At 37.2% G+C, this 25736-nt stretch overlaps 1 protein-coding gene across 1 annotated transcript in view; it reads right to left on the bottom strand.

Annotated features, from left to right (window-relative positions):
• LOC140755132 (homeobox protein orthopedia) overlaps window positions 1–12435 on the bottom strand; it is a 43517-nt gene extending 31082 nt beyond the window's left edge. Inside the window, exons 1-3 of the mRNA XM_073090338.1 lie at window positions 12289–12435; window positions 5419–5535; window positions 4518–4629 (exon numbers count right to left, since the gene is read on the bottom strand). Of these exons, the coding sequence (XP_072946439.1) occupies window positions 4518–4629; window positions 5419–5535; window positions 12289–12322 (263 nt within the window). The 5' untranslated portion in view covers window positions 12323–12435. The remainder of the gene's footprint in view (window positions 1–4517; window positions 4630–5418; window positions 5536–12288) is intronic.
• Between the last annotated feature and the right edge of the window lie 13301 nt (window positions 12436–25736).

Below are 25736 nucleotides of genomic sequence, written 5' to 3'. Positions count from 1 at the left end.
GAAGAAAATCTATGTGAGCAATTCGTGACCGGGTTATGTAGCACGGAAATAAAATCGCGACTACTATTCGATTCCAACTTGTCATATAAAAAGGCGGTGGAGCTAGCTCTCGGTTTGGAGGCTGCGGAGAAACACGTGGAAAGAATGAGCGGCCGCAGCAGCATTGGCGGTGCACTTTCCGAGAACTTCGGCAGCAGGGAGGCGGCAGGCGGCACGAGGGCGCTCGGTGGCGAGCGAAGCGGCGGCGGCGACGGCGCGGCGGCGGGCGAGGGCCTGCACGCGCTGCGCGGCGCGGCCGGTCGCCGGCCGGGGCCGCAGGCCGCGCCGCCCTTGCAGTGTTGGAGATGTGGTAAATCACATCGGGCAGATAAGTGTCGTTTTAAGCACTATAATTGTGATTTGTGTCGGGCAAAGGGACATTTGAAAGTAATGTGTAAGGGGCCAATTAATAGTAATATCGGTAAAAGACATAATTTTATGGAGAATGATTCTGAAAGTGAAATGTACAACATTCGTGCGGTTTCTAGTGGAGATAGACCCTATTTCATTGACGTTAAAATAGGTGATAAATTGCTAAAATGTGAGTTAGATACGGGGAGTAAAATTTCGGCTATTAGTGAGGATTGCTATAATTCTCTGTTTTCGTCGTATAAGATTACAAAAGATAATATTAAGTTATGTTCATACTCGGGCTCGCAGATACAACCGATCGGATTTTTATTAGTTAACGCAACTATAGATAATACTTACCAGGAAAATTTGCAATTATATGTTATAAAGAATGGAGGTCGACCATTATTGGGTAGAAATTGGATTCGGAGATTTAATATAAATAAATTAGATAACATACATAGTATAACACAGTTTTCAGATAATGAATATCGCGATCGGTTTATCAACGAGTTAAAGTATAAATACTCCTCAGTGTTTACAGATAAGTTAGGTGAATGTAAAAAGCAAATTCGATTACAGCTGACAGATAACAAACCGGTTTTTATACGCGCTCGTCCCGTGCCGTTAGCATTGCGTTCCGCAGTGGAGAAGGAATTAAATAGATTAGTTAATGAAGGATCTATTTATCCGGTGGAACATTCGGACTATGGTACACCGATTGTTCCAGTAATTAAACCGTCGGGGGAGATTCGTATTTGTGGGGATTATAAGTCAACCATTAATCCGAAGTTAAAATTTGACCATTATCCTCTGCCCCGTATCGAGGAATTGTTTGCAGCTTTGAGCGGTGGTCAAGAGTTTTCAAAAATTGATCTTACAACTGCATATATGCAAGTACCTCTCCACCCGGATTCGCAAGCATGCACGGCGATTTCGACGCATATAGGAACATATATTTTTAAACGGACACCTTACGGTTTGAGTTGCGTACCGCAAAAATTTCAAAAAATTATGGAAGAGACGCTTAAAGGGTTACAAAATACAGTTGTGTTTTTAGATGACATTTGTATAACTGGAAAGAATAGAGAAGCACATATAAATAATCTGAGGGCTGTAATCGAAAGATTGGCGGTAATGGGTCTTACTGTAAAAATTAATAAATGTAAATTTTTACAAAATAGTGTGTCCTACTTAGGCTTTATTATTGATAAGGAAGGCTTACATCCGGATATGTCTAAAATTGATGCTATTGTAAAGGCGCCAAAACCAGTAAATGTAACACAATTAAAAGCATTTTTAGGCTTAATTAATTATTACGGAAAATTTGTACCTAACTTAAGCTCCCTCCTCCACCCACTTTATACTTTATTAAAAAAAAATCAGATGTGGAACTGGACTGCTGATTGTGAACATGCTTTCAAAAATATTAAAAATATTTTAGCAAGTGACCAAGTGCTTTGTCATTACGAGCCGGCGCTTCCTCTGGTATTAGCGGTGGACAGTAGTGCTTACGGAATAGGGGCGGTTCTCGCGCACTCGTTTCCGGACGGGTCTGAGCGACCGATCAGCTGTGCGTCAAGGTCACTTTCCGACGCGGAAAGAAACTATAGCCAATTGGATAAAGAAGCATTGGCGATTATATATGGAGTTCAGAAACATCATCAATATTTATTCGGAAGGAAGTTTATGTTAAAAACCGACCATAAACCCTTAGTGTATATTTTTGGACCAAAAGGTGGTATCCCGCAAACAGCAGCGAGTCGGTTGCAACGGTGGGCTGCTAAGTTAGCTGCATATGATTTTGAGATAAATTATGTGAAATCGCAGTGCAATGGCAACGCAGATGCTTTGTCTCGCTTGCCGTTAGATAATGTTATTGAAGTCAAACAAAAGCCAAGTGAGAAACACTATTTACTGTATGTGAATGAAACTCTGCCGGTTAGTTATAAAGAAATAGCTTTACAAACAAGTAAAGATAATTTATTAGCGAGAATTTACGGTTATATTATGTTTGGTTGGCCAGAAAAGTACAAGGAGGACGAAAAGGCTTTTTATGTTAGACGTTCAGAGTTATATATTGACCACGGGTGTATTTTGTACAAGTATCGTTTAGTAATTCCACATATTCTACAAAAAAGAGTTTTAGTAGAAGTCCATGCAGGGCATATGGGGATAGTAAAAATGAAGTCTATTGCAAGGAATTATGTTTATTGGCCGACATTAGAGAAAGACATTGAATTGGTCGGAGAAAAATGTAACGCCTGTCGTAGTGTGCGCGATGCTCCTCCGAAAACCACATTGCATCCCTGGGAATTTCCGGCGGGGCCTTGGAAGCGGATTCATGCGGATTTTGCTCAGTTGTACGGTAAATATTATATCATTGCAGTGGACGCCTATAGTAAATGGATAGAGGCGGAAGAAATCCGGAGTACATCGGCCTGTGAAACAATAAAATTCTTTCGAAATTTATTCGCTAAGTTTGGATTGCCCGAACAGCTGGTAACAGATAATGGACCCCCATTTCAAAGCGCGGAATTCAAAGACTTTTGCATAAAAAATATAATAAAGCATACTACTTCTTCACCACATAGACCGCAAGGAAACGGAGCGGCTGAAAATGCGGTGAAAAGCGTTAAGAAGGCAATTAAGAAGGCAGTGTTGGAGGGTGAGGACATACATACCAGTTTATGCCGTTTTCTATTCCAATATAGGAACTGTGAACACATAACAACCCGAGTGGCCCCCTCGGTGGCGTTATTAGGACATCGCTTGCGAAATAGATTGGATGCGATGCGTCCAAGTACAACTTGTATAGTACAAGAAGCTCAGGACAAACAAATAAAAATATCTAAGGGAACTAAAAGAGATTTTGAAATAGGGGATAAAATCCTGGTTAGGGGTTATTCTACTAAAACCAATAAATGGGTAGAAGGAAACGTTGTGGAAAGAACAGGCCCCGTATCTTACAAAATAAGGGTCCCTGATGGTTCTATTTGGCGTAGACATACGGATCAAATAATGCCATTGAAAAGTAGCCGGTTCACCTGGGATATAGAACAAGGAAATATAGAACAAGACTCATATGTGAACACCAAACCTCGAGGCGGAAGGGGTGGCCTGCGGGACTCTTTTTCAGATTATGAGGACACAGAAGACATGCCAACTGAAGGCGCGACAGGAACGTCCTCCCCTAAAACTACGTCTCCCGTGCTGCCTTTATTAAAAGAACCATTAGAGTTACAAAGTAGCAATGAGAATTCGGAACGAAGAATAGAAGACGATACAAGAGTTCAGTCCACAAATCTTAATGAGAGGGCAATAAGAGCTTTACGTAGGGACAGAACAAAAGTGATGGAGCAAGGAGATTAATACAGTTATCTGTTTATATCTATTTTTTTTTTGTTCTTGCATTAAGAGTTAATTTACTGGACAGGCCTTATTAGTGATAGAATAATATGAAGTAATATGAACAATTTTTTTTTGTGTGTTTATAAGTTTACAAGGTTGGAAAGTTAAGTATTTAATTAGTTAAAGGGGAAACAGGGAGATATTGGGTATTGTTAAGAAATCAATGAAACATTGTACTAGTTTTAAATAATAAAAATACCTAAGTATACCGTTAAATGTGCTTGTTATAGGGGAAAGATGTGTAGTGTATAAAGGAATGTAGGTAGACAATAAAAGTTAGTTAGCAACTGACCGCGGTGTTTAATTGACGTACACTACAGTTAACAATAAGATAATAAATAAGTAAATTACCAACACAGTTAGTCGATTAGTTGGTTTTGTTGTAAAGATTAGGTATATGGATATGGTATGATATTTGAATTAAAGCGGTTATGAGACATGATGTAGCAAGGATATAAGAAAATCTACCTCAAATAGTTTATTTGACAGTTTCATTTCACAGTTTTTAAATGAAAATGTTTTCTAATTTAAATTACCAATAAGACAGATGAGTTACCTGATATCAACTAATTACCGTCACCTAAAGACATTTGTAACACAATTGGTAAAACATGCTCGGCTTGAAGAATTTTCTGTTTTGCTCTTTTTGAAAAGCTCAATTTTGTGACTAGTCCCTATGTAGAATGTAGCTGGTGTAATGTTCTGTTGGACATTACCTTGTCCGATGTCTCTTCTGCTTGGCGGGCTTGTCGCTGTCGGAGGCGGAGGAGGACATGCTGACTGGCACCGTGGACATGTGCCCTCCGCTGTGCTGCTGATGGATTCCGCCTGAGGACAACATTTATATAAGTAAGTTATTTTTTATACGCGAACCATCTCTTTTGTCGTATTAACCAACATAACACCGGTAACCAGAAAACAATGAAATCAAATCAATCAATTTCAAGCAATCAGAAATCCATATAATATTCTGTTCATGATATAAAGGTGTAAAAACCCATTGTGGTATGGGAGACATACTTTTAGTCCTCTGGAGTAACGGCGCTTCTGCGGCCGACCTCAAGTCGGAATATTTAATTCTATTTATTACAGATCTCCATGGGCAGCAGTAGCAACTTACCATCAGGTGGAGTGCATGCTCGTCTGCTACTCCTATATAATAAGCTTACCTGCCTTTGCCTTACCTTGCGCGTAGCAATGACCACTTAAAGTTGAACCCCATGCTTGTTGGTTCCTAAATGATTGATAGGTATATTCCGCGCCAAATCGCTAGTCCGCTCCGAATATAGAAACGAGTCGCGTCGCAATAGCAAATTGTAGATATTAGCGGGATGACGACAGCGTGGGACCCCCCGGTACCCTCCGCTGCCCGCTCTCGCCCGCGGGTACATAGCTGCGTTAGTATGCCCTTACGTTGCTACGGAATATATGCTTGTAGTTGTGTTCGCATTGGCTCTATGAGTGATACCTGCGCGCCTTAACTTCAGAGCGGACTTGAAGTTTGGCGCGGACTATACCTTGTAAGAGTTGTAAGTGATCACCTTGTATGAAGAGTGCAGTACTGAGAACTTAAAGTTGAACCCTTTACTGGTTAGTTACTAAAGTATAGCTAGTTACCTTGTAAGTGGTCGGCTCGTATGGAGTGCGCGAGCAGGCGCGCGCCAGCCGCATGGTGCGGCCGCTCCACGCTCGGCTTGAGCTCGAGCTTGCCCTCCGAGCACGGCTCCTTATGACCTGACACACAAACACAATGCTAAGTACTATTGACCAAAAAATGTCATAGTGTAGCATGGAAAAGTGTTCACTGTTCAACTTTTACCCTTGCGACATAAAATTGTGAATGAAGAAAAAGTTAATGAAAAAAAAAGGTTTTTTTAAGACTGTTGGTGGTTTTCATCCGATCGTAAATGATCACTGCTGTCTATGGGAATTTTTAACCAAGTTCATATAGAACACAGGTTTACAGATACGTTGTCATTCCTAAGGACTAGATTTTTGTTATAACATAGGAGTAGCAGACGAGCATAAATTTCACCTACTGGCGAATAGCCACCGCCGCCCATGGATATCTGTAATCAACTCCAGATAGGATTATATATTCCAATCCGAGGTTGGTCTCAGATGAGCCGCCACCCCTGAGGATCAAGCTGGAATGCCTCGGAAAAGTATGTCTCCGTCGGAAAACCAGAACACAGCAGCGCTTAACACTGCTGTTATGAGGCAGAAATAGGTATGGCGGTGGTGCTGCCTGAGTCGAACATTGTAGGGTTCTACCAGATGGTAGATGAAGTAGATAATTCAACTAAATAGTTCGACATGTTTATTGTGGCATTTGGTAAAAGGTAACAAAAAAGATGACCATAAGATACCGTACTAGGGCAACGAAAAGTACCAGTATACAATTTTTACCGTTGTGGCCATAGATTAGTAAAGATTACTCACTCCTAACAAGAAAATGTACCCAGTTTTGAGAATTGAAATAGTTGCGGAAAAAAGTTTTGCCACGTCTCCGTGCTAACAAGTCCCTAAAATATTTGAAATAATTATTTATTTATTACGTAAATTACGCAGTATCAGTTATTTATTCGTAAATTTTCTCTAAAAATGTTTTTATTTGTCAAGAATTCAAAAAAAAGAACTTACTAAAATAAGCCGTTAGTGGCTTCATTCAATTTCAAGGCAGCGAAGTATCTTTACTAATCTATGGTTGTTTCATAAAATTTTGTGTTTAGAAAAAAGTTAACTAAAGCCAATATGTTTTAAAAAGTGGAAATAGCTAATGAGTATGCAGTATGCAGTCCACCTGATATTAAGTGCCGCTCATGGACATCTGTAACGATATTCATATAGAACAGTACCCTTACCATGAGTTTTTACGTTTCTACAAATATGACTGTTGTGGTATTTCATCAGCGCCCCTAGCGGATTATATCAGAACTTGGAAATTGTATGGGCCAATACGTAAACAAATATTGAAACAGTCATATTTGTCAAAACGTAAAAACCCATGGTAAGGGTACAGGGGTTCTACACAAAGCCGATTACAAATGTATTGTTACTTCTCAAACTCATTCCAATCGATTTAACTCGTGAACTCGGCGAATCTAAAATAGAAATACAACCTCTACAACCGCAATACCTACTATGAGAAGTCAATCCATAGGTTACTTACTACCCTTGAGCTTAAGGGATGAATCTACTTTTGTAGGGAAACAACGTAGGTCTAAAAAGACTGTTGTGTTGATTTATGAGTTTTTTTGCAATAAATTAAAAAATTTAAGTAGAAATATAACTTAAGTACACTTTAGCACCAGACTAATAGAACATAATATTTTCGAAATAAATAAAAGATTCTTGTAAAATTATATTTAAGCACAAATACCTAAATTATTTCATTTGATTTTTTTAATTACTAATGTAATAGCTACATATAACTGCATGATCTTACACACACCCATCACACATACGCACACACGCGCGCATACCACATATACACGCACACACGCATTAGACTGAGTCAGAAAAAAAAATGATTTTTTGAGTAAACTTTTTTCCTATTAGGCTGAGCAAAAAGAAGACAAGATTTTTTTGTAGAGAATTTAATTTCCTACAAGATTATGAAAACGGAAATTAGAAAAAAAATCTCTATTTAATACTGCTATAATACTGCTATAATTAGGCAGAAATAGATTTAGCGGTGGTGCCTCCAGACTCGAATCACGAAGGTTTCTACCTTAAATTCAACAATACCAAAATTCTTTACGCAAACAAAAGTAATTTACACAATCCCAGAGCCTCTACGAAACAACAATTGAATGAAATCTGCATTTACGACAAAGTAAGCGTCGTTTAAAGATCCTCGCAAGTCCAAGAGCTACAAAGGTTCAGACAAAATTGTCGAAGTTCGTCGAAGTTTGTCGAAGTTTGTCGAAGTTTGTCGGAGTTTGTCGAGCGGCTACGACAATCTCGTTTACGACACTGAATTTTCCATTTGCGTTCTGAATGCGGATTAAACCGAGATACCTTCTGAAGTTTCAATTGTATTCAGTAATGTAAGTAAGTAATAAATATGGTAAAGCTCTTTGTTGGTTTGATTGCATACCTCTATCACATCTATTTCTGTATTACAACAGCAGTGTTGACCGCGATTGCTTTTTAGATCTTTTTTTAATATGGGAGTTGCAGACGAGCATGCAGTCCACCTGATGGTAAGTGGCTACTGCCGCCTATGGACATCTGTAATCAACTCCAGATAGGATTAGATATTCCTACCTGAGGTCGGCTACAGACGCGCCGCTACCTCTGAGGACTAAGCTGGAACGCCTCGGATAAGTATGTCTCCCTTACCACACCCTTCAAACCAGAACACATCAGCACTTAACACACTGGTGTTATGTGGCAGAAATAAGTGAGGCGGTGGTTCCACCGGAGTTGAACCGCAAAAGTTCTTCTTCCACCTTCTTCCTAAGCAGTATGGCAAGTCAGACATATTTATTTATTGTGATGGTACAGCCAGTATGGTTCGAACCGTGAGAAACCACCGCCACACATATTTCTATCGTAAAACAGTTTTTGCGTTACTGTGGATCTGATCTGTGGATTAGCTTACAAGTGAGACAACCATCTAAGTTCATAGGCATGACAACGCTCTGGGATCACCTTTGGGTAAGAATTAAGAACCTTGTTCCATATAGAGTTGGTTATTAATCTCCACAGACAGTGACCGCTTACCATTAGGTGAACTGTATGCTCGTATGTTACTTAAAAAATGTTTTATAATGGAACATCTTTGCATTCGCATAAAATTAATATTATATCAAATTAAATAAATTAAGTAGAATATCAAAAGTGTTATTTAAAAAGAAATATCTCAAAATTGTGTGAAATCTTTCAATTGGTGCTTAGCCACTACGATACAGTATGAAAGTCATACTGTACCGTAACACTTCTCAATCTGAGAGGAGACCCGTGCCCAGCAGTGGGACAGTAATAAGTTTATTTCAGCCTCATAACAGCAGTGTTAAGCGCTGCTGTGTTCTGGTTTGAAGGGTGTGGGAAGGGAGACAGCTCGTCTACTACTCTTTTATTACATAAAAAATCATACGGAATTTTACTTGTTCAATACCTTTATTAGATAAAACTTTACATTTAAATAACATCAAGTCACAAGCAACAAATCAATTGTACCCCAACTGTAGGATTACTGGCGGCTCATAAACACGGCTTAGTGGGATCGACTCCCGGGCCGAGCTAATATTACATGTTTCTTTATTATGGACGAATGGTTATTTGACTGCACTACCTTTAGGGGAAGTTACTGTCGTTAAATTAAGTTGGCAATGTAACTTAATGTATCTATAAATATTTAGTAATGTTTGTTTGATTTTGAAGATGTATCTATCTTAAATAAATACCAAAATTATTTGTTTAATGTCCAGTTATTTAATATTTTTGATGCTTGACTTGGGGATGGGTTTTATCAACTTACCTTTGTGAGTGTGTGTATTGCGATAACCACAGGCTTATGTACCTACTGTTGTACTATAAGTATACAAATCCTTTCTAATTTACGAAGCTATAATACAGAATTAACAAATAAGCTCCCACCTGATGGTAAGTGAACTGCTGTACATGGACATCTATAGTCAATCCCAGATAGCTTTAGACCTTGTTATTTAGAAGTCTTATTTACTATACCACTTAGATCTAAATTCTAGAATTGACCAAAATTAAAGTCGGTATCTCATTTTTAAATAATAACTCCAAGGTAACGCAAATATAATTGATATCACAGCATAACGTACTATTTTTAAGCTAGTTCCTGTGTCTACAACTAAAAACCACACGCTAAACGAGGAATAAACCTAACCCCATTCACCCCCTGGATTAAGGAGCTCATAAACTCGCTTTAATGGAATCGCCCGCCGTAAACAGAAGCGTTCTGAGCAAGGGTGGAAGGAAATTTGTTTTTAAATGTGAACTAGCTTAGTGGCTTGTGATTTGGCTGGAGGTCTCAGGTTCTAATCCCGGTTCTTTGAGTTTTCAAAATTGTCGCTTTTGAAATTTAATTATTGGGTTATTGGGTCAGTGGTTATACTCCCAGGCACTGTATTTTTAAGTTATGTGCGTATTAAAAATTCATTATGACCTGCTCTAAAATTGAAAAAAAAATCCTTTAGAAATCTTCATACCTGAGACTTCTACAAATAAATCCAAAAAAGGCCAAAGCTCTGAAAGCCCTACATTTCTCATTCTGTGAGAAAACTCTACCCAGCAATGGGACATAAATGGGTTTATGATGGAGATGGATAGATAAGGCTTTATCACACACCAATAAATATATAAAGGTATTTTCTATACTCTTTCTACCTTAATTTTTCCCATTAGAATTGTCTGTATCGTGGGTTACAGAATAGAAATCTAAATTTATCATTTGTAATATGTGGCTTACAATAAAATGACTAGTATACGTAGGTATATATGTAGAAAGAGGCTTAAAATTTGGTACATAAGAAGTATGTAATTTTATTAAAAAGTTAGCAATTTAGATCAGATACATTTAAGGTAAAGGCAAAAAATAGAAGCAAGGCTAGTAAAATTATCTTATAGTACAATTTTATCGCAATTATAAATAAAATAAAATATGCATAAATTGTATTTAAATAATTTATGTTGTATTGTTTATTTTTTAGTTCAATTAATTCGTTATTGCTTAGTGGAGTGGGTTCTACATCTGTACCAGAGGGGATTCGGTTCAAGGAGATAGAAAAGACTTACTTTAAGACTTTTAATAACACGAATTATGTATGCAACAATAACATCTTGGGTACCTTGCCCAAGGACAGCGATGGTAATCATTTTTTATGGTAGTTTTTATGTTTTTATATTTTTGTATTATATATATATATGTACATTTTGTAAATAAGTTTCTATTAGTATATAATTAGATTTTTATTTTAGTTTAATTAGTATTTAATTTTACTGTCTCAAATATTGTATATAACCTTATTATTATCCAATAAATAAATAGTATAGCTGACAATAACATAGTAGGTCAGGGGTTCCCAATCTTTTGTAACCCGCGGCGCAGTTACAAGTTTAATATTCTTTCACGGCGCCCTGCGCCCTGTCCTAGCTAACTATTTGAAGAAGACAGTCGAAAGAAATAGGTAACTACAATAATAGAAGTTACCTTAGGTTGATCGAAACGAATTTAAAACACCACAATATGAAATTGTACAATACGTTATTATAAAATAATTTAAACGGAAAACAAGAAGAAAGACTTGAGAAAAAAACAAAAATTAAATACGATATGTATTCAGTCAAATCAATGTGAAGGGTGAGCTAAGTGATCTCCGCGCAGTTTTTCAAAGCGGGGAATATCACTTGACACTGCTATTCTCATTTCTTGCTCCACATTGATCCTTAGCGATATTTGTTCTTTATCACTGCTACACCTGAAAACCCAGCTTCACATAGATATGAGATTGCAAACAGAATGAAATTTTTTAATGCTTTGGATGTTAAATTTGGATATTCATTTTGAATCGATGACCAAAACGCCAATATTTGTGGTGTCCAATGATTAGAGGATCGACTCACGGCGCCCCTCTTTACTTTCTACGGCGCACCAGGGCGCCGCGGCGCACACTTTGGGAACCCCTGTAGTAGGTTATAGTTTCAATAATGAGGAAATATGCGGCAATATTTTTTTATTTGCTATGTTTTTTTTTTATTTATTTGCCTAAGATATAATTAATTACAATAATTGCTTTTGGTATCCATATGCCTATTTACCTGATGTACAGTTGGGTAAATAGGTATATAGTTTAGGTAAATTAAATACAAAATACGAATATAAGACATTTTTACAAGTTTAATTTAGAATAGAGAAACGTAAAAACGAATTTAGTTGTCTAGGATATGGCTTAAAATAGAAAAGCCACGATTTCTACCTCAAAATATTTTTATAAAGTGGATACGTAGAGCAGGCGGAAAAAACGGTCCTGCCGCAAGAGATTAGAATTAACCTATTATTGTCCCACTGCTGGGCACAGATTTTATCTTACAAGAAAAAAAATAGAGCACCCACCATACTGGTATTAGACAAGTTGGTAGTCTGCACAAAGACTTTAGAACTCTACCTTTTGAAACTCTATGGAAAGCTCTGAGTCATGTGGATAATTTCTTTTTAATTTGTACATAGCTTTGAAATAAATCAGAGGTGCCTGCCTGGGATTTACCTTGGGAACCTCAGACTTATAAAAAAAATCTCAAAAGGTATGTGAAGTCTACCAATACGCGGCCAGCGCGGTGGACTATGGCCTAATCCTTCGCATTGTGAGAGGAGACCCGTGCCCAGCGGTGGGACAATAAGTAATGGGTTGATGATGAACCTCAGACTTACTAAGGTCAGATAGTCTATGTAACCTAAATGTATACCACTGTGATGTGTGATTTTTTTATTAACAAAATCGTGCTTACCTGCCAAAGCTGTAGCAGTAAGGTTGTTGAGCATGGCCTCAAAAGGCCAACCCTGGCCACCCCCTATATCGCCATCTTGCCCCACACTTCACCACAAAACTTCCCGAACACTATCGACTACACCTACTCAAATGTTCCACACTTATCAAAAATCCGGCCTCGAAGGACCAACAATCATTTTAAAAAAAGAACATAGAAAATCCAGCAGTCGATATAATTCGGCCGACACACGCGTAAGTCAAAAAGGGCAAAATTCCAGCGAAAACGCGCCTTAATACAAAATAATTAGCGCTATATTAAACCCAATTAGTTTTAATTACGACTCCGTTCAAACTTATTTACACACTTAATTTTTGTTATAAAATTAATATAACCCGTTTAGTATCAATTTGTATAAATTTGCAGTTTGATTGGTTCGCCCTTAAAATGATCGTTTAATGTGGAAACCCGTAGTCGACTGGTACAAAAACAGATAGTGCTCACATTGTTGCCCGCCGCCGCCTGGCAAACGCACGCACAAACCTCTATCCGTCTCTTTCCCCCCGCCCTAAACCCGTAAGCTTCCGTCACACTTCGCATGCGTGCATCAGTAATGGATGCTTACATTTTGTTTACGGTCGATTTGAACAAACGAATAATCTATTATTTCATTCGCGCTCGTATTATTGATATGCGAAACGTTCATGCAATATTCAAGAGCCGACACATGTATGTAGGTCCTTATCTAACGAGCAGGCTTTTACCCCAACCGGGGTGGTTCTGTCTCGCTCGCTCGCGGGTTAGCTATCGACGAGTTCGGAGCGATATGGAGCGGACCAATGGTAGAGCCGAGAAATCACTTCTGAGCGTTTCAGGGCAGTGCTATGCGAGATATTGAAATATTATGTCTATGTAGGACAGGGCGTTCCGTTCTTTTGTAATGGAAAAAACAAATACAGATCTATAGGTAGGTAGGTGTAAAGAGTACTCGAGTCGTTGGAAATATTTCAGGCGTGGAGGCTGAGTGCGATTTCTTGTAAGCGCCTTTAATTTTCGGACGCCGTTGAATAAGGAATGTGGGTCCGTTCAGATTTCCTCGATATTAAATTTTTGTGGAGCGATTTGAAGTGTTTTCGTGATTTTGTTCTTGGCTTGTATTACTGAATTTAGAATTATTAGTAGTATTGTTAGCAATGTGGTAGAGATAGACACATTTTTGGTTTTCTTCAGTAAGCTTGGTTATTATACCGTGACTCATGCGCAAAGGGTTCTAAGTTCGATCTCCGGCCAGACACATATTTGAATGATGAAGTAAGATATCTGTTATGGGTCTGTCTTTGTATGTGTTCATGTATCGATGTTCCCTGCATCATAGCTGTTTCCTAGTGCAGTACTGCGAGAGTAAAAAACATTTTTTAAACCGGTTGTGTAGTCCGGGGTTAGATTTCCGATTCGTTTCATTTTCGGAGTAGGTGCATAAATAATCCATTTCAAAATTTCCAGGGTACTTTGTACAGTTCGGAGTGTTATTTTAGGCTTAAATATTAGTCATCATCATTCATCATCAACCCATTATTACCCACTGCTGGGCACGGGTCTCCTCTCAGAATGAGAGGGATTAAGCCATAGTCCACCGCGCTGGACAAGTGCGTATTGGTGGACTTCACATACTTTTGAGATTTTTTTTATAAATCTCTCAGGTATGCAAGGTTTCCTCACGATGTTTTCCTTCACCGTTTTAGCAAGTGATAATTAATTTCTAAAAATTGCATAAATAAATTCTAGTAGGTGTATAAATAAACCCCTAATTTCAAAATTTCCTGGGTACTTTGTACAGTTAGGAGTCTTTTCTAGGCTTAAATGTTAGTAAGAAGCGTTATTTTATGACTTGTTTTATTTCAATAAAAATAACGGATTTTAATAATAATTCAGTTTCGAGTAGGTAGAAGTTATCACTATATTTATGTACATATACCTATACAAAAAAGGGTAATAAAAACAATTATCACTATAAATAAAACAAACCATCTAAAATAGCTGTGTGAAGTAAGCTTCTTTTTTGATGGTAATCCTTTATTTTATTTATATTTTTTTATATCTTTAATCGAAATATCTAGTTAAGATTTTCGGATAGACCAGCGTACACATATCCTATACTATTAGGTAGCGCTTTTTAATTATTATGCCGTTAAATATTAAAAAAATACTAAATACTATAATATTTAAAAAATACACAAAATGCAATCAACCAGAAATTATGGCGTCATGGCATCTATCTTAAATTTTCCAAAAACAAAAAAAAATAACAACAAAAGTACCTACATTGAACTTCACGACACTCGTGTTTTTTTGCGAAATTATAATTTAACAAACCCCATATGTATTTATTAGGAAAGTAGGTAGGTACCTACTTTCAGCTTGTTTTGCAAAATAGTAATAAAGCAGGTATTCGCTTTGAGTTGTGAGGGCGGCTAATGAAATTCCTCGCTCCCACTCAAACGTAGCAGACAGACAGAGTACATGTATTGTATATATATACGCAACTTATATAAATTAACTGGTAGGGGAAATTTCTACGCTTTACATACTCATGGCTTCATACTAGGATTTTGTATAACACTGTTAGTAACTAAATTGCAAATAAAAAGCAGTGATAGCCTAGTGGTTAAGAAACGCGGCCTCTCGATCGAGGGGTCCGAGATTCAAATCCCAGGCACGCACCTCTAATTTTCAAATTTATGTGCGTATTAGAAATTAATTATCACTTGCTTAAACGGTGAAGGAAAACATCGTGAGGAAACCTGCATACCTGAGAGATTTATAAAAAAAAAATCTTAAAGGTATGTAAAGTCTACCAATACGCACTTGGCCAGCGCGGTGGACTATGGCCTAATCCTTCTCATTATGAGAGGAGACCCGTGCCCAGCAGTAGGACAGTAATGGGTTGATGATGAACTAAATTGGCAAGTGGTTAAGAAACTCGGCCTGATCAAATTTTCATATTATTTATCAGAAAAAATATTCTATCCTCCCATCTGATCCAATATCTTCTAATCGATGTTACGATGACAAAAAGTAGTGAATTAATATGTCTGATCAAGATTATTGATATATATGGTTGGTAGATAAATAATAGCATTCATAGACTTTAAGGTATTTACATTTGCATTTAGTACGGGTTGATCTAGAGTACAAATATTTTGTTTGTATGATATTACAATTACTAAAAACTTTAAGTTTGTTACTAATCTATTGAAATTTTACAATTTTTGGTGCTTAGCGTACAAAAAATAGAGAACGCAATATTACTTTTTGTATATCAGAGTTGGATTTACCTTTACAGACCCACCGTTTGTGTCAAATCAAAGTTTTGGGGGCTCTAGTCCCTCGGTCGCCATCTTGAAAAAGGGACGCATATCGTTTTCATATCAGGCAAATTATTCATTATTAGCTTACTGTCTAGAACTATCTGGAATCTCAGAATTATTTATAAATTCCGGGTAAAATTATCGTAGTCTAAATCGATTTTACTATCTGCAACTCATAGATAAGTATTCAAATTTAAAAAAAAAACAGAAGTCCTGTTGATTACAGACAGAGCGGTCAACATACTGGTCTGACGAGCAGAGGGTCCCGGGTTCGATCCCCGGCCAGACAAACATCTAAATAATGAATTTAGATTTGTGGGTCTGGGTGTTTGTGTATTTGTCTGTGTGTGTGTCCATAGCACCCACGATCCAGGGAACCCTAGTGTGGGGCTGTAAGTGTACACAGTGTAGAAATACGCCTCAAATATGTAAGTCTGTCTTACCTTCAAACCAGAACAGTAGCGCTACTCTGGTACTCATATAGACTTCTCCCTTGTTTTCACGAATGTTTTACCGTACAATAATACATACATACAGTACACAGCTCTATCTGCCAGAGAGGAGCGAGGAATTTAATTTAACCGCCCTTGTCTCTAGTGCAACGCTCAAAGGGACCTTCAACATTATTGTCAAATGGTCTCTGTATCTTGCTGACTACTAACATATACCTATGAGAATTGATTTATATAAGATTATTTTTAGGGTTCCGTACCTAAAGGGTAAAAACTGAACTCTAACACTAAGCCTCCGCTGCCGATGAGTCTGTCACGGAGCTCTATCATCGCTAGACTCTATCAATAGATAGACACTTGAAAGTTTTACAAAGTATGTCTGCCGCTATAATAACAGAAACTAAAAAATAAAAAAAAATGTTGAAAATATATAATAATATTATAAAATGGAGGTTGCCATAGCTGTTAAGTAATGCTGTGTTCTGGTTTGCAGGGTGTATCTACTAAGGGAACCATATGAGTAGGTACTTTTCCGAGATATTTTGGTTCAGGCCTCCGGAGTAGCGCGGCTCGTCTGTGGCCGACCTTAGGTAGGAATGTAATCTTATCTGGAGTTGATTGTAGATGTCCATGGGCGGTAGTAGCCACTTACCATCAAGTGGATGGCATGTTCATCTGTACCTATATTGTAAGAAAACACGTCACAATATGTGACAAGGATTGCGTGAGTGCCTAAGACTTAAGAGCCTTGTCAAACCAAGGGCTGTATTGAAATAAAGCTGAAACCGGCGAGATTAACTACCGGTACCCTTTAAATTAGGGCTAATGACATCTTAAAAGGGTGCTATAATACACTACCGTTATAATAATCATCAATGTTAACCAGTTTCCTATCCTACAAGAATATTGCCTACAAAAATTGTCAAATTTTGACCTTTGATTCGCAAAATTTGGGTAAGATTATGTGCGTAAGGATGTTAATAAAATCTACATATTTGTATCTTTTATTTCAAATATAACGGTATCCAGTTATAAAAAGTCAGTTTCTAATTATCTATAACTGTTTATATTTTGCCGCAATTGACAGTAGATAGAGAAAAAATATGTTCGGCCATATATATTTTTAAACTATGCGCTAAGTATGCCTGAATATACAAAGCGAAGCATCCAAGCTTCGCAAGCGAATATAAAATAAAGGGTTGTAGAGACAAAGGGAGATCTTAAGCTCTTCTTGTGCATCGAATATTGCGTTATGAAGTAGGCATCTACACTGATTTTAGATTAAAATGTTTTTAGTAAATTGTATCAGCCGTTACTTTGCGGAAATCCATGCTATTAAGTTAAGATTAAAACTACTTCGCAACAATCCGCTACAAATATGTATTTTTTTTTATAATATAAGAGTAGCAGACGAGCATGCAGTCCACCTGATGGTAAGTGGCTACTGCCGCCCATGGACATCTGTAATAAACCCCAGATAGGATTAGATATTCCTACCTGAGGTCGGCCACAGATGCGCCGCTACCCCTGAGGACTAAGCTGGAATGCCTCGGAAAAGTCTGTTTCCCTTACCACACCCTTCAAACCGGAACACTAACACTGCTGTTATTAGGTAGAAATAGGTGTGGCGGTGGTGCCGCCGGAGTCGAACCACAAAGGGTTCTACCACCTAAAGGGTTCTACCACCTTGCATCTACCACCTTGTATTGCATCGCGCATGATAGTATATATTTTAAACCATGCAGTGGGTATGTACCACCCTCCCTCCCACAAAGAATACGTGCAGATGCAAACATTAAAAATATACACCACCATACATACCACCACCAACACGTGTTTCGCTCCAAAACGGAACATCATCGGGGTACGTTGACTCTACGACGGTTAATCGTTAAGTAACTAAATGTTTTTTTTTTCATAACGGTGTCAAAATTTTAACGATGTATTTTTGATTAAAAACTAGTTTTGATCTAGTGTCTCTACCATTTAACCTACGCGTGGTTCAGTGGGTGGGTTAACATTCATTTTTTATAATTACTTATAACGATTAGTTTACCAAAGTTTCAGTGTGTGTTCAGAACTACCTATCCATACCTACATCCATCGGTAAGTACGACAATGCTTTCTTGATACCTTCATCGTTCATCATTTCATTATCAACCCATTACTGTCCCATTGCTGGGCACGGGTCTGCTCTCAGAACGAGAAGGATTAGGCTATAGTCCACTGCGCTGGACAAGTGCGTATTGGTTGACTTCACATACCTTTGAGATTTTTTTTTAATATATCTCTCAGATATGCAGGTTTCCTCACGATGTTTTCCTTCACCGTTTTAGCAAGTGATAATTAATTTCTAATATACAAATAATTTCGAAAAATCAGAGGTGCGTGCCTGGGATTTGAAGCTCGGACCCCGCGATCGAGACGCCAAGTTTCTTAACCACTAGGCTATCACTGCATTTCTTGATACCATGCTATACAATAAATACTTAGTTGAAACGCCTTAAATAAGTACCCATGTTTACTTTTACCACGTCATGTTTATGTTTACCACGTCCTTCTAACAAAACCAGCTTTTTTATATAATATATGAGTAGCAAGAGCATGCAGACCACCTGATGGTAAGTGACGGGCTGACCCCTATGAATATCTTTAATCAAACACAGATAGGATTAGATATACCGATATCCTACTTGAGGTCGGCTACAGATGCGCCGCTCCCCCTAAGGAATAAGCTGGAACGTCTCGGAAAAGTAAGTCTCCCTTACCATACCCTCCCAACCAGGATACAACAGAGCTAGTCAGAAATAGGTGTGGCGATGGTGCCGCCCGACTCAAACCACAAAGGGTTTTACCACTTTCAAAATTGTCAGTATAAGACATATTTCTTACGACAGTGTTGACTTAGACAAACCAAGAACAATTCTAGCATTACTGCCATCTGTAGACATAATAAAATAAGTGTATCAAATTGACTGCGTTTCGCATTTATAAGTTATGCAAACAAACACTAGGAGCATATTATAAAAATCCCATTAACACGCCGCGGAGGTGCTAAGCGATGATTTTTAATAAAAAACACACCCTGTTTTAATATCGGTTATGCCTTGGGGTATCTATATTCTTCGTAACTCCAAAATGTAACATCTACTCTAAAATACAAATGAAAATGATCCGAAAAGTCTCGTAACATACAAATGAAAATCGTCTCTACAATTTTCATTTTGGTAGGTCATCGTTCTCGATTGTCTCGCGCTCGAAATTCGTCTTTTTTGTAAAGACATAAGGCTCATTCCAGACTGGAGGGTGTGGACTGTAAGGGCGTTTTCACACTGAGCGGTTTGGCAACGCATCGTAGCTGTAAAACCGCGTGTAGTTTATTATAAGTTAATACGCGCCGAACCCGCCTTAGTCGGCATGGCCGATGTACGTGAGTGCAAAAAAAGTATAATAGCTTCACATAATACAACTTCTATCGGAGCAGTTACAGTGAGTAATATTTGTTTTATATTTTCATATATTTCATTTATTTACATATATTTTGGAAAATGACCTTATTACGATTATGTTGATTGTATTTTTGGGAGATATTTGGAGCCGCCCTGTTTTTTGTATTAAATATCTTCAAAGAAGACTTTAAAAGGTGTTTAAAGTTTACACCCCTGCATTTGACCAGGATGATGAGCTATGACCTAAATCCATTTTAATCTGAGTCGAAACACATACACAGCAATGGGACAGAAATAATTTTATAATAATGTTGAAGAAATACTTCTCATTAGCCTTAACACTTTGTTGAAGACAAGTATACTTCTTTTGCCGTGTTTGTAAAAATAACTTTCACAATATGCGCGAACATCGACACCACAAATCTGTACCCTTACCAGGAGTTTCTACGTTTCTACAAATATGACTGTTTTGGTATTTGTTTACGTATTGACCCATACGATTTCCTAGTACTGACACAATCCGCTAGGGGCGCTGATTGGAATTTGTATGGGCAAATACGTACACAAATACCAAAACAGTCATATTTGTCGAAACGTAAAAACTCCTGGTAAGGGTACTGTAGTTACGCATTATACTTTCCCTGTCCCGCAGTGCACGATATTGCACCCCATCCCCCATTTCATCCGCTCCATTGTAATAAACTTACACGGTTTTTAACTCGAGCCCGCTCTGCCTTGATTGTTTGCACGCTGCACGCACGCCTGACCCTTTCATATTGCTGTATCATTTTAACTTTTATAGATAAAAGAAAATCGGACATTAATAAACGTGTAGTTGTGTACACTATAAAACCCTATTGAGTGCGGGTTTTTAGATGGTAGATAGTAAGAACTCATTTCTTTTATAACAGTGGTGTTTTAGTTTAAACTATTTGTTACGGAACACGCAATAAAATTTTATAAATTTGTCCTCACTATCCTACTTAGTGATAAAAGAAGCCAGTGGTAGCCTAATGGCAAGAATGTCAGTCAGTCAATCAAGAGAATCGGGATTCGAGGTTCTTATTTTGGGGACAAAATTGAAAACAGCAGTGTTAAGAGCTACTGTGTTCTGGTTTGAAGGGTGAGGTAAGGGAGACATACTTCTCCGAGGCGTTCCAGTTTAGTCCTCAGGAGTAGCGACGCGTCTGTGATCGACCTCAGGTAGGAATATCTAATCCAACCTGGGGTTGATTGCAGATGTCCATGGGCGGCAGTAGCCACTTACCATCAGGTGGACCGCATGCTCGTCTGCTACTCCTATATTATAAAAAAGTTATACTTTATTAGACCACCAAGGTGCCACCTTTACAATCTACATGTATTTATAATGTAAAGCAATTCTGCGTTTCGGTGAAAGGGTGATGAGGATGCTTACTTATAACTTATGAGGCTAATCTTAGTATTCTGGAGTGACAACTTACTGATTTGTTTTACGTAAACCTTGATTGACTTAACTGCATCAAAATATTCAGCATAACTTAAATGAACCCATCATTTCTACCACACCTGCACCAAAAAGCAATAAGCGCTTAAAACACAAAGTAATAACAAAGTACATAATTCTATATCAAAGTTTAATAAAAAGTCGAGAGAAACGAATCCGGAATTAAAAATACCTCAGTAGAGTTCGCTAGTCGACCTATTTCATTCTAAAATGAATATTTTCTTCTGCTTCGTTTAAATACCTGCCCGAATAAAATTGCTTCTCTAGTGATGGGGCCTATCGATAAAGTTTTAAACTACATAAAACCTTTTTTTTTAATTTTAGAGAAGGAGAGATAATAGGGGAGTAGTCCATCAGATACTTACTATCTTGGTGGTTAGTGTACTTTTCTCTAATTCATTAGTCTTGAAAAGTTTATCTAATAAGAGCTAAAATTGCTATATCTGAGGACTAAGTTGGAATACTTCTTTCATGTTCTCTTCTTCATACCTTTTAAACCAAAATACAGCAGTGTTTAACCCTACTTCAAGATCAAAATAAAGTGCAGCACAGAAATGGAAAAACATTACAAAGAATTTAACTACTTCTGATGGTGAATAATATTTTTTGCTTTCTAAAGTGCTAGCTGTTGGTATAACAAATAACTTAAAATGAAAGAAAATGTGGTGTAATCTACATATCTGAGAACTTGAATCTGTCGTATGAAGTATACCACATAATTTATGTATGCCTATCTATGCTGAGTCTGTTCTCCGTCTTAGGGGGGATACCTTCGATTAGTAAGTATTAGTATTATGACAAGTTTTTATTTTTATAAATCAGTTTAATCGATATGAACCTAAAACGAGTCCCCGCCCTATCATCCCGGCGTAAGAGCTAAGCCCTGTTCGCGCTCCCTCGGGAGCTAATATATCGTTATTTGTACCTGAACCTACCCTCGGCTATACCCATTGTTTGTTTGCTGTATATACGCTATGATATTAGCTTAGGTTTTACGGATACCTAATATATTCGTATTTTAGATATATGAGTATTGAAATTGATCATTTAAAATTCAAATTTATAAATATATGTAAATATTGAGATAGATGCTGGTATAGTCCGCTAGTATCAAGTGGTAGTAGACTTCACATACCTTTGTAAACTTTTTTATTTTTGATTAATCGCGAGTTTGAATAATTGAGTTAAAATGGTTAAATCAAAATTAAATTATGTGATCAAAAAAAATCAGCAGACGGATTTCGGTAAGTTTCTCAGATAACTTTGTAGAGACATTGACTTATTTTTGTTTGGTTTTCACCTCAATTGATGGTAATAGAGACATACTTATCCGAGGCGTTCCAACTTAGTCCACAGGTAACTCTTACCTTATCTAGGATTGATTACAGATGTCCGTGGGCGGCAGTAGCCACATACCATCAGGTCTGCATCTTCATTTGCTACTTCAATGTTATATAAACGCACAACATCTTCATTAACGTCTCAGATGAGGTGAAACTTATAGCGAGCTTTTTCACTTTATTTCCACGACTAAGCATTTCAGTTAAGTTCGGAGTGTTGTTCACGCATGTTTGCTGGTGCGTGTATCACAACAAGAGATCACCAGTTATGCTGGCATTGCTGGCGTAAGATTATTTAAGTTGTATTATTTCATTAATAACTTTAAGTAACATTTTCTATAAAAATTAAGACAAAGTGATTAAATATACTAGTATATATCTATAGGTTTACAGAGCGGACATGTTAATATTTTCATAGAAAAACTTACATCCCTCTGCACACTGACACGATCTAGAATTGATTTTTGTTACATATATATTTCTGAAATACATATAACCAATTGGTAATAAGTCGTGGACACTTTTCTGTTGAATGTCTTTGATTTAAGATTACTATTCGTTCTATTTAGCTCTAAGTCTTTCTACCGCCTAATGCAATAAATTTCGCAAGTTTAAACATTGTATTTGTAAAACCCGCGACATCCACTGGCTACTCAACAAAAAAAGCTAAAATGGCGCAGAACGGAAAGCCGTTTATAAAGCATCGCTAATGCTCCGTGAAATATGTGCTCTGAGCGCTTATTGCGAGCAGTTTGTATTCAGCGGCGCGCGGATAGCTTAGCCACAGAGCAATGGAAACAGTAGGTAGGAGCCATGGACTGGTGCCAAAGTACGGGTATATTTATGAGGTTTCCTATCAAAACAAAAAATGTTGTATTTAGAACTTTTGTGACACAAACCTAAGCGACCCGAGTTGCGGTCTGACGCGCAAAAGGTCCCGGGTGGCCAGACCGATATCTAAAAACTGATTTTGCTTTCTATTTCTGGTCTGGGTGTGTGTGTGTATTTGTCCCTGTGTGTGTTTATAGCAGCTACAATATAGGGAATCCTAGTATGGGGCTGTGAGTGTAGAAAGTGTTTATTTATTTTTTATTAGAAACGAAGATAAAACATGCTTCTACACTTTGTGTAACTTATTTATTTGACTTTATTGATGAATATTTTTATTGGTGTCATTTTTAATGTCATCATGGTCAGAGGAAAGTATTTGCAGTTCTTGTGATTACTTTTTTTTCAAAATTGGGAAGTCGACGAATTATCATGCTCGTCACAATACTGATGGTAGGTACAGTAATACATAGTAGAGTAAAAGTGAAATCTTAATTATAAAGTGAACTTCACATGCAAATTATACATCATACACTGCTGGTAATAGACTCTTATTAACATAAAATAATTTAAAAAGTATTGTAATGAAAATGTACCGTACTACAATAGCGAGGCTAATTTTATGAGCTGCCAGCCTTCTGGTCAATGGATGCGAGGATACGTCTGTGGGACGTATCTTTCACAAAATAAGTAAATATTTTAATTAAATATCGATTTAAAATTACAAAAAAGCCGTTGACATACTGTTAATCTACTCTGTGTCGCAACACAGGACTTAGCCGAGGCCGAGTTATGTGCTTCGGAAAACGTTTCGGAATCACGTTGCGTGCTATCCGCTATCTACGATATTATAATAACCGTTTATATATCTGTATAACGGTCTTGTTTATCGTTGGCGAAACTTCTTATGACTTCGGCTTTATGGAATGGTGCAGCTTATGAGTTCTTTGAAGAGATATTATGATATTAATATTTTTTACCAACTAAGAGTATGTACCTACGTTGACTAACGGGCAATATTATTAATAGATATCTATTAAATTTTGTAGATGGCAAAACTTTCTGTGATTCGACTCCGGCGGCGCCACCGCCACACCTATTTCTGTCTAATAACAGCAGTGTTAAGCGCTGCTGCGTTCTGGTTTGAAGCGTATGGTAAGGGCGGTATACAATTCCGAGGCGGTCCTGCTTAGTCCTCAAAGGTAGCGGCACATTTGTGGGCGAACTCAGGTAGGAAAATAATCTTACCTTGGATTGATCACAGAGGTCCATGGGTGGCAGTAGTGTCTGTTACTCTTATATTATGAAAACAAACGGATATTTGGTGGACAGCAACCACTTCTATATTATAGACATTGTGTTGTGGTGTTGTATATTTATCTAAAATTCTGGCTTCTTCACATTGGGGGTCAAATGTTAGAACCTAAGCAATCCCTCAAGTTTGTTTCCTTTCATTATCATATCTGTAAAGGTAAACAAACCGTTTATTATGATATGTTTAATTTAAAAATAAAAAGTTACATTTATAATCCGCGCCAAACTGCTAGGCCGCTCTGAAATTGTTGCGAGCAGGTGTAGTCATACAATTTGCTATGGCGACGCGTTTCTATTCTATATTCAGAGGGGAATAGCAGTTTGGCGCGGACTATACCAGTTACATCTGTTAACAGTTTTAAATACTTTAATACGTTAACTAGAACAAAAGTATCCCAAAAATAAAATCCAAATGTATCCTTTAGTTGTCTGTTCCATTGTGCAATTAATATTGTGTAATGAATAGCATATATTTATAGAAACAATTTAATATGTGTGGCGTGTGCCGGCGACAGGTGATGGGTCCCTACAGGGCGCGGCTGGGCACGCTCCACTTAGCTACACTACAATTTATAAATTATATTTTATTTAAGTGGTATTTGGTTATAACTAAAAACACGACAAAATATTGTGAAATATTTAATATTGTCTTTGGAAAATATTTTGTTATCGTCATTTAAAAAAAAAATCAGAAAAAGAAAATCGGTAATGATGTAAAATAACAGGTTAGGAATTTATTAGTGTCGTTCTTAAAATGTATTGAATATTTTAATCAAAACGAACAACAACATACTTACAAATATACAAATATGTAATTGTGTACTTTTTAAGCTCTTATTATAAATGTAAAGACAACTCTATCTAAATGTCTACTACCATCAATCATCAAAAGCTCTATTTTATTTTTGTCCTTAATAATATCTAAGTAAATAAACGACATAACTAAAAAAATCTACTGCTATTTTATATTGTCTGACTTTATTAACGAACTAATTCTGAAACTGAAAAGTTACTGTCAATTAAAAAATTTGGTCAAAATAAAAAAATATTTTAGTAAGTGCCTACTTTTACTTTAAATTTAAAAAATTGCAACTTATTTAAAAAAAAATATTTCAAAAGTTCCAAAGGGAACGCAACACAAAGGTGTATTTAATAGTCGGCTGATTGATGTTTATGAGGGGGCGAATCTAGTCATCTCTCATCACTACCTGACCCACCATCACCAGACCTTA

This window comes from Epargyreus clarus, unplaced genomic scaffold (assembly GCF_041222505.1).
Source record: "Epargyreus clarus isolate Ecla_fem2 unplaced genomic scaffold, WU_Ecla_fem_2.2 ptg000032l, whole genome shotgun sequence".
NCBI lineage: Eukaryota > Metazoa > Arthropoda > Insecta > Lepidoptera > Hesperiidae > Epargyreus > Epargyreus clarus.
The sequence above is the reverse complement of the archived record's forward strand: the minus strand, read 5'-3'. Positions and strand labels throughout refer to the sequence as shown.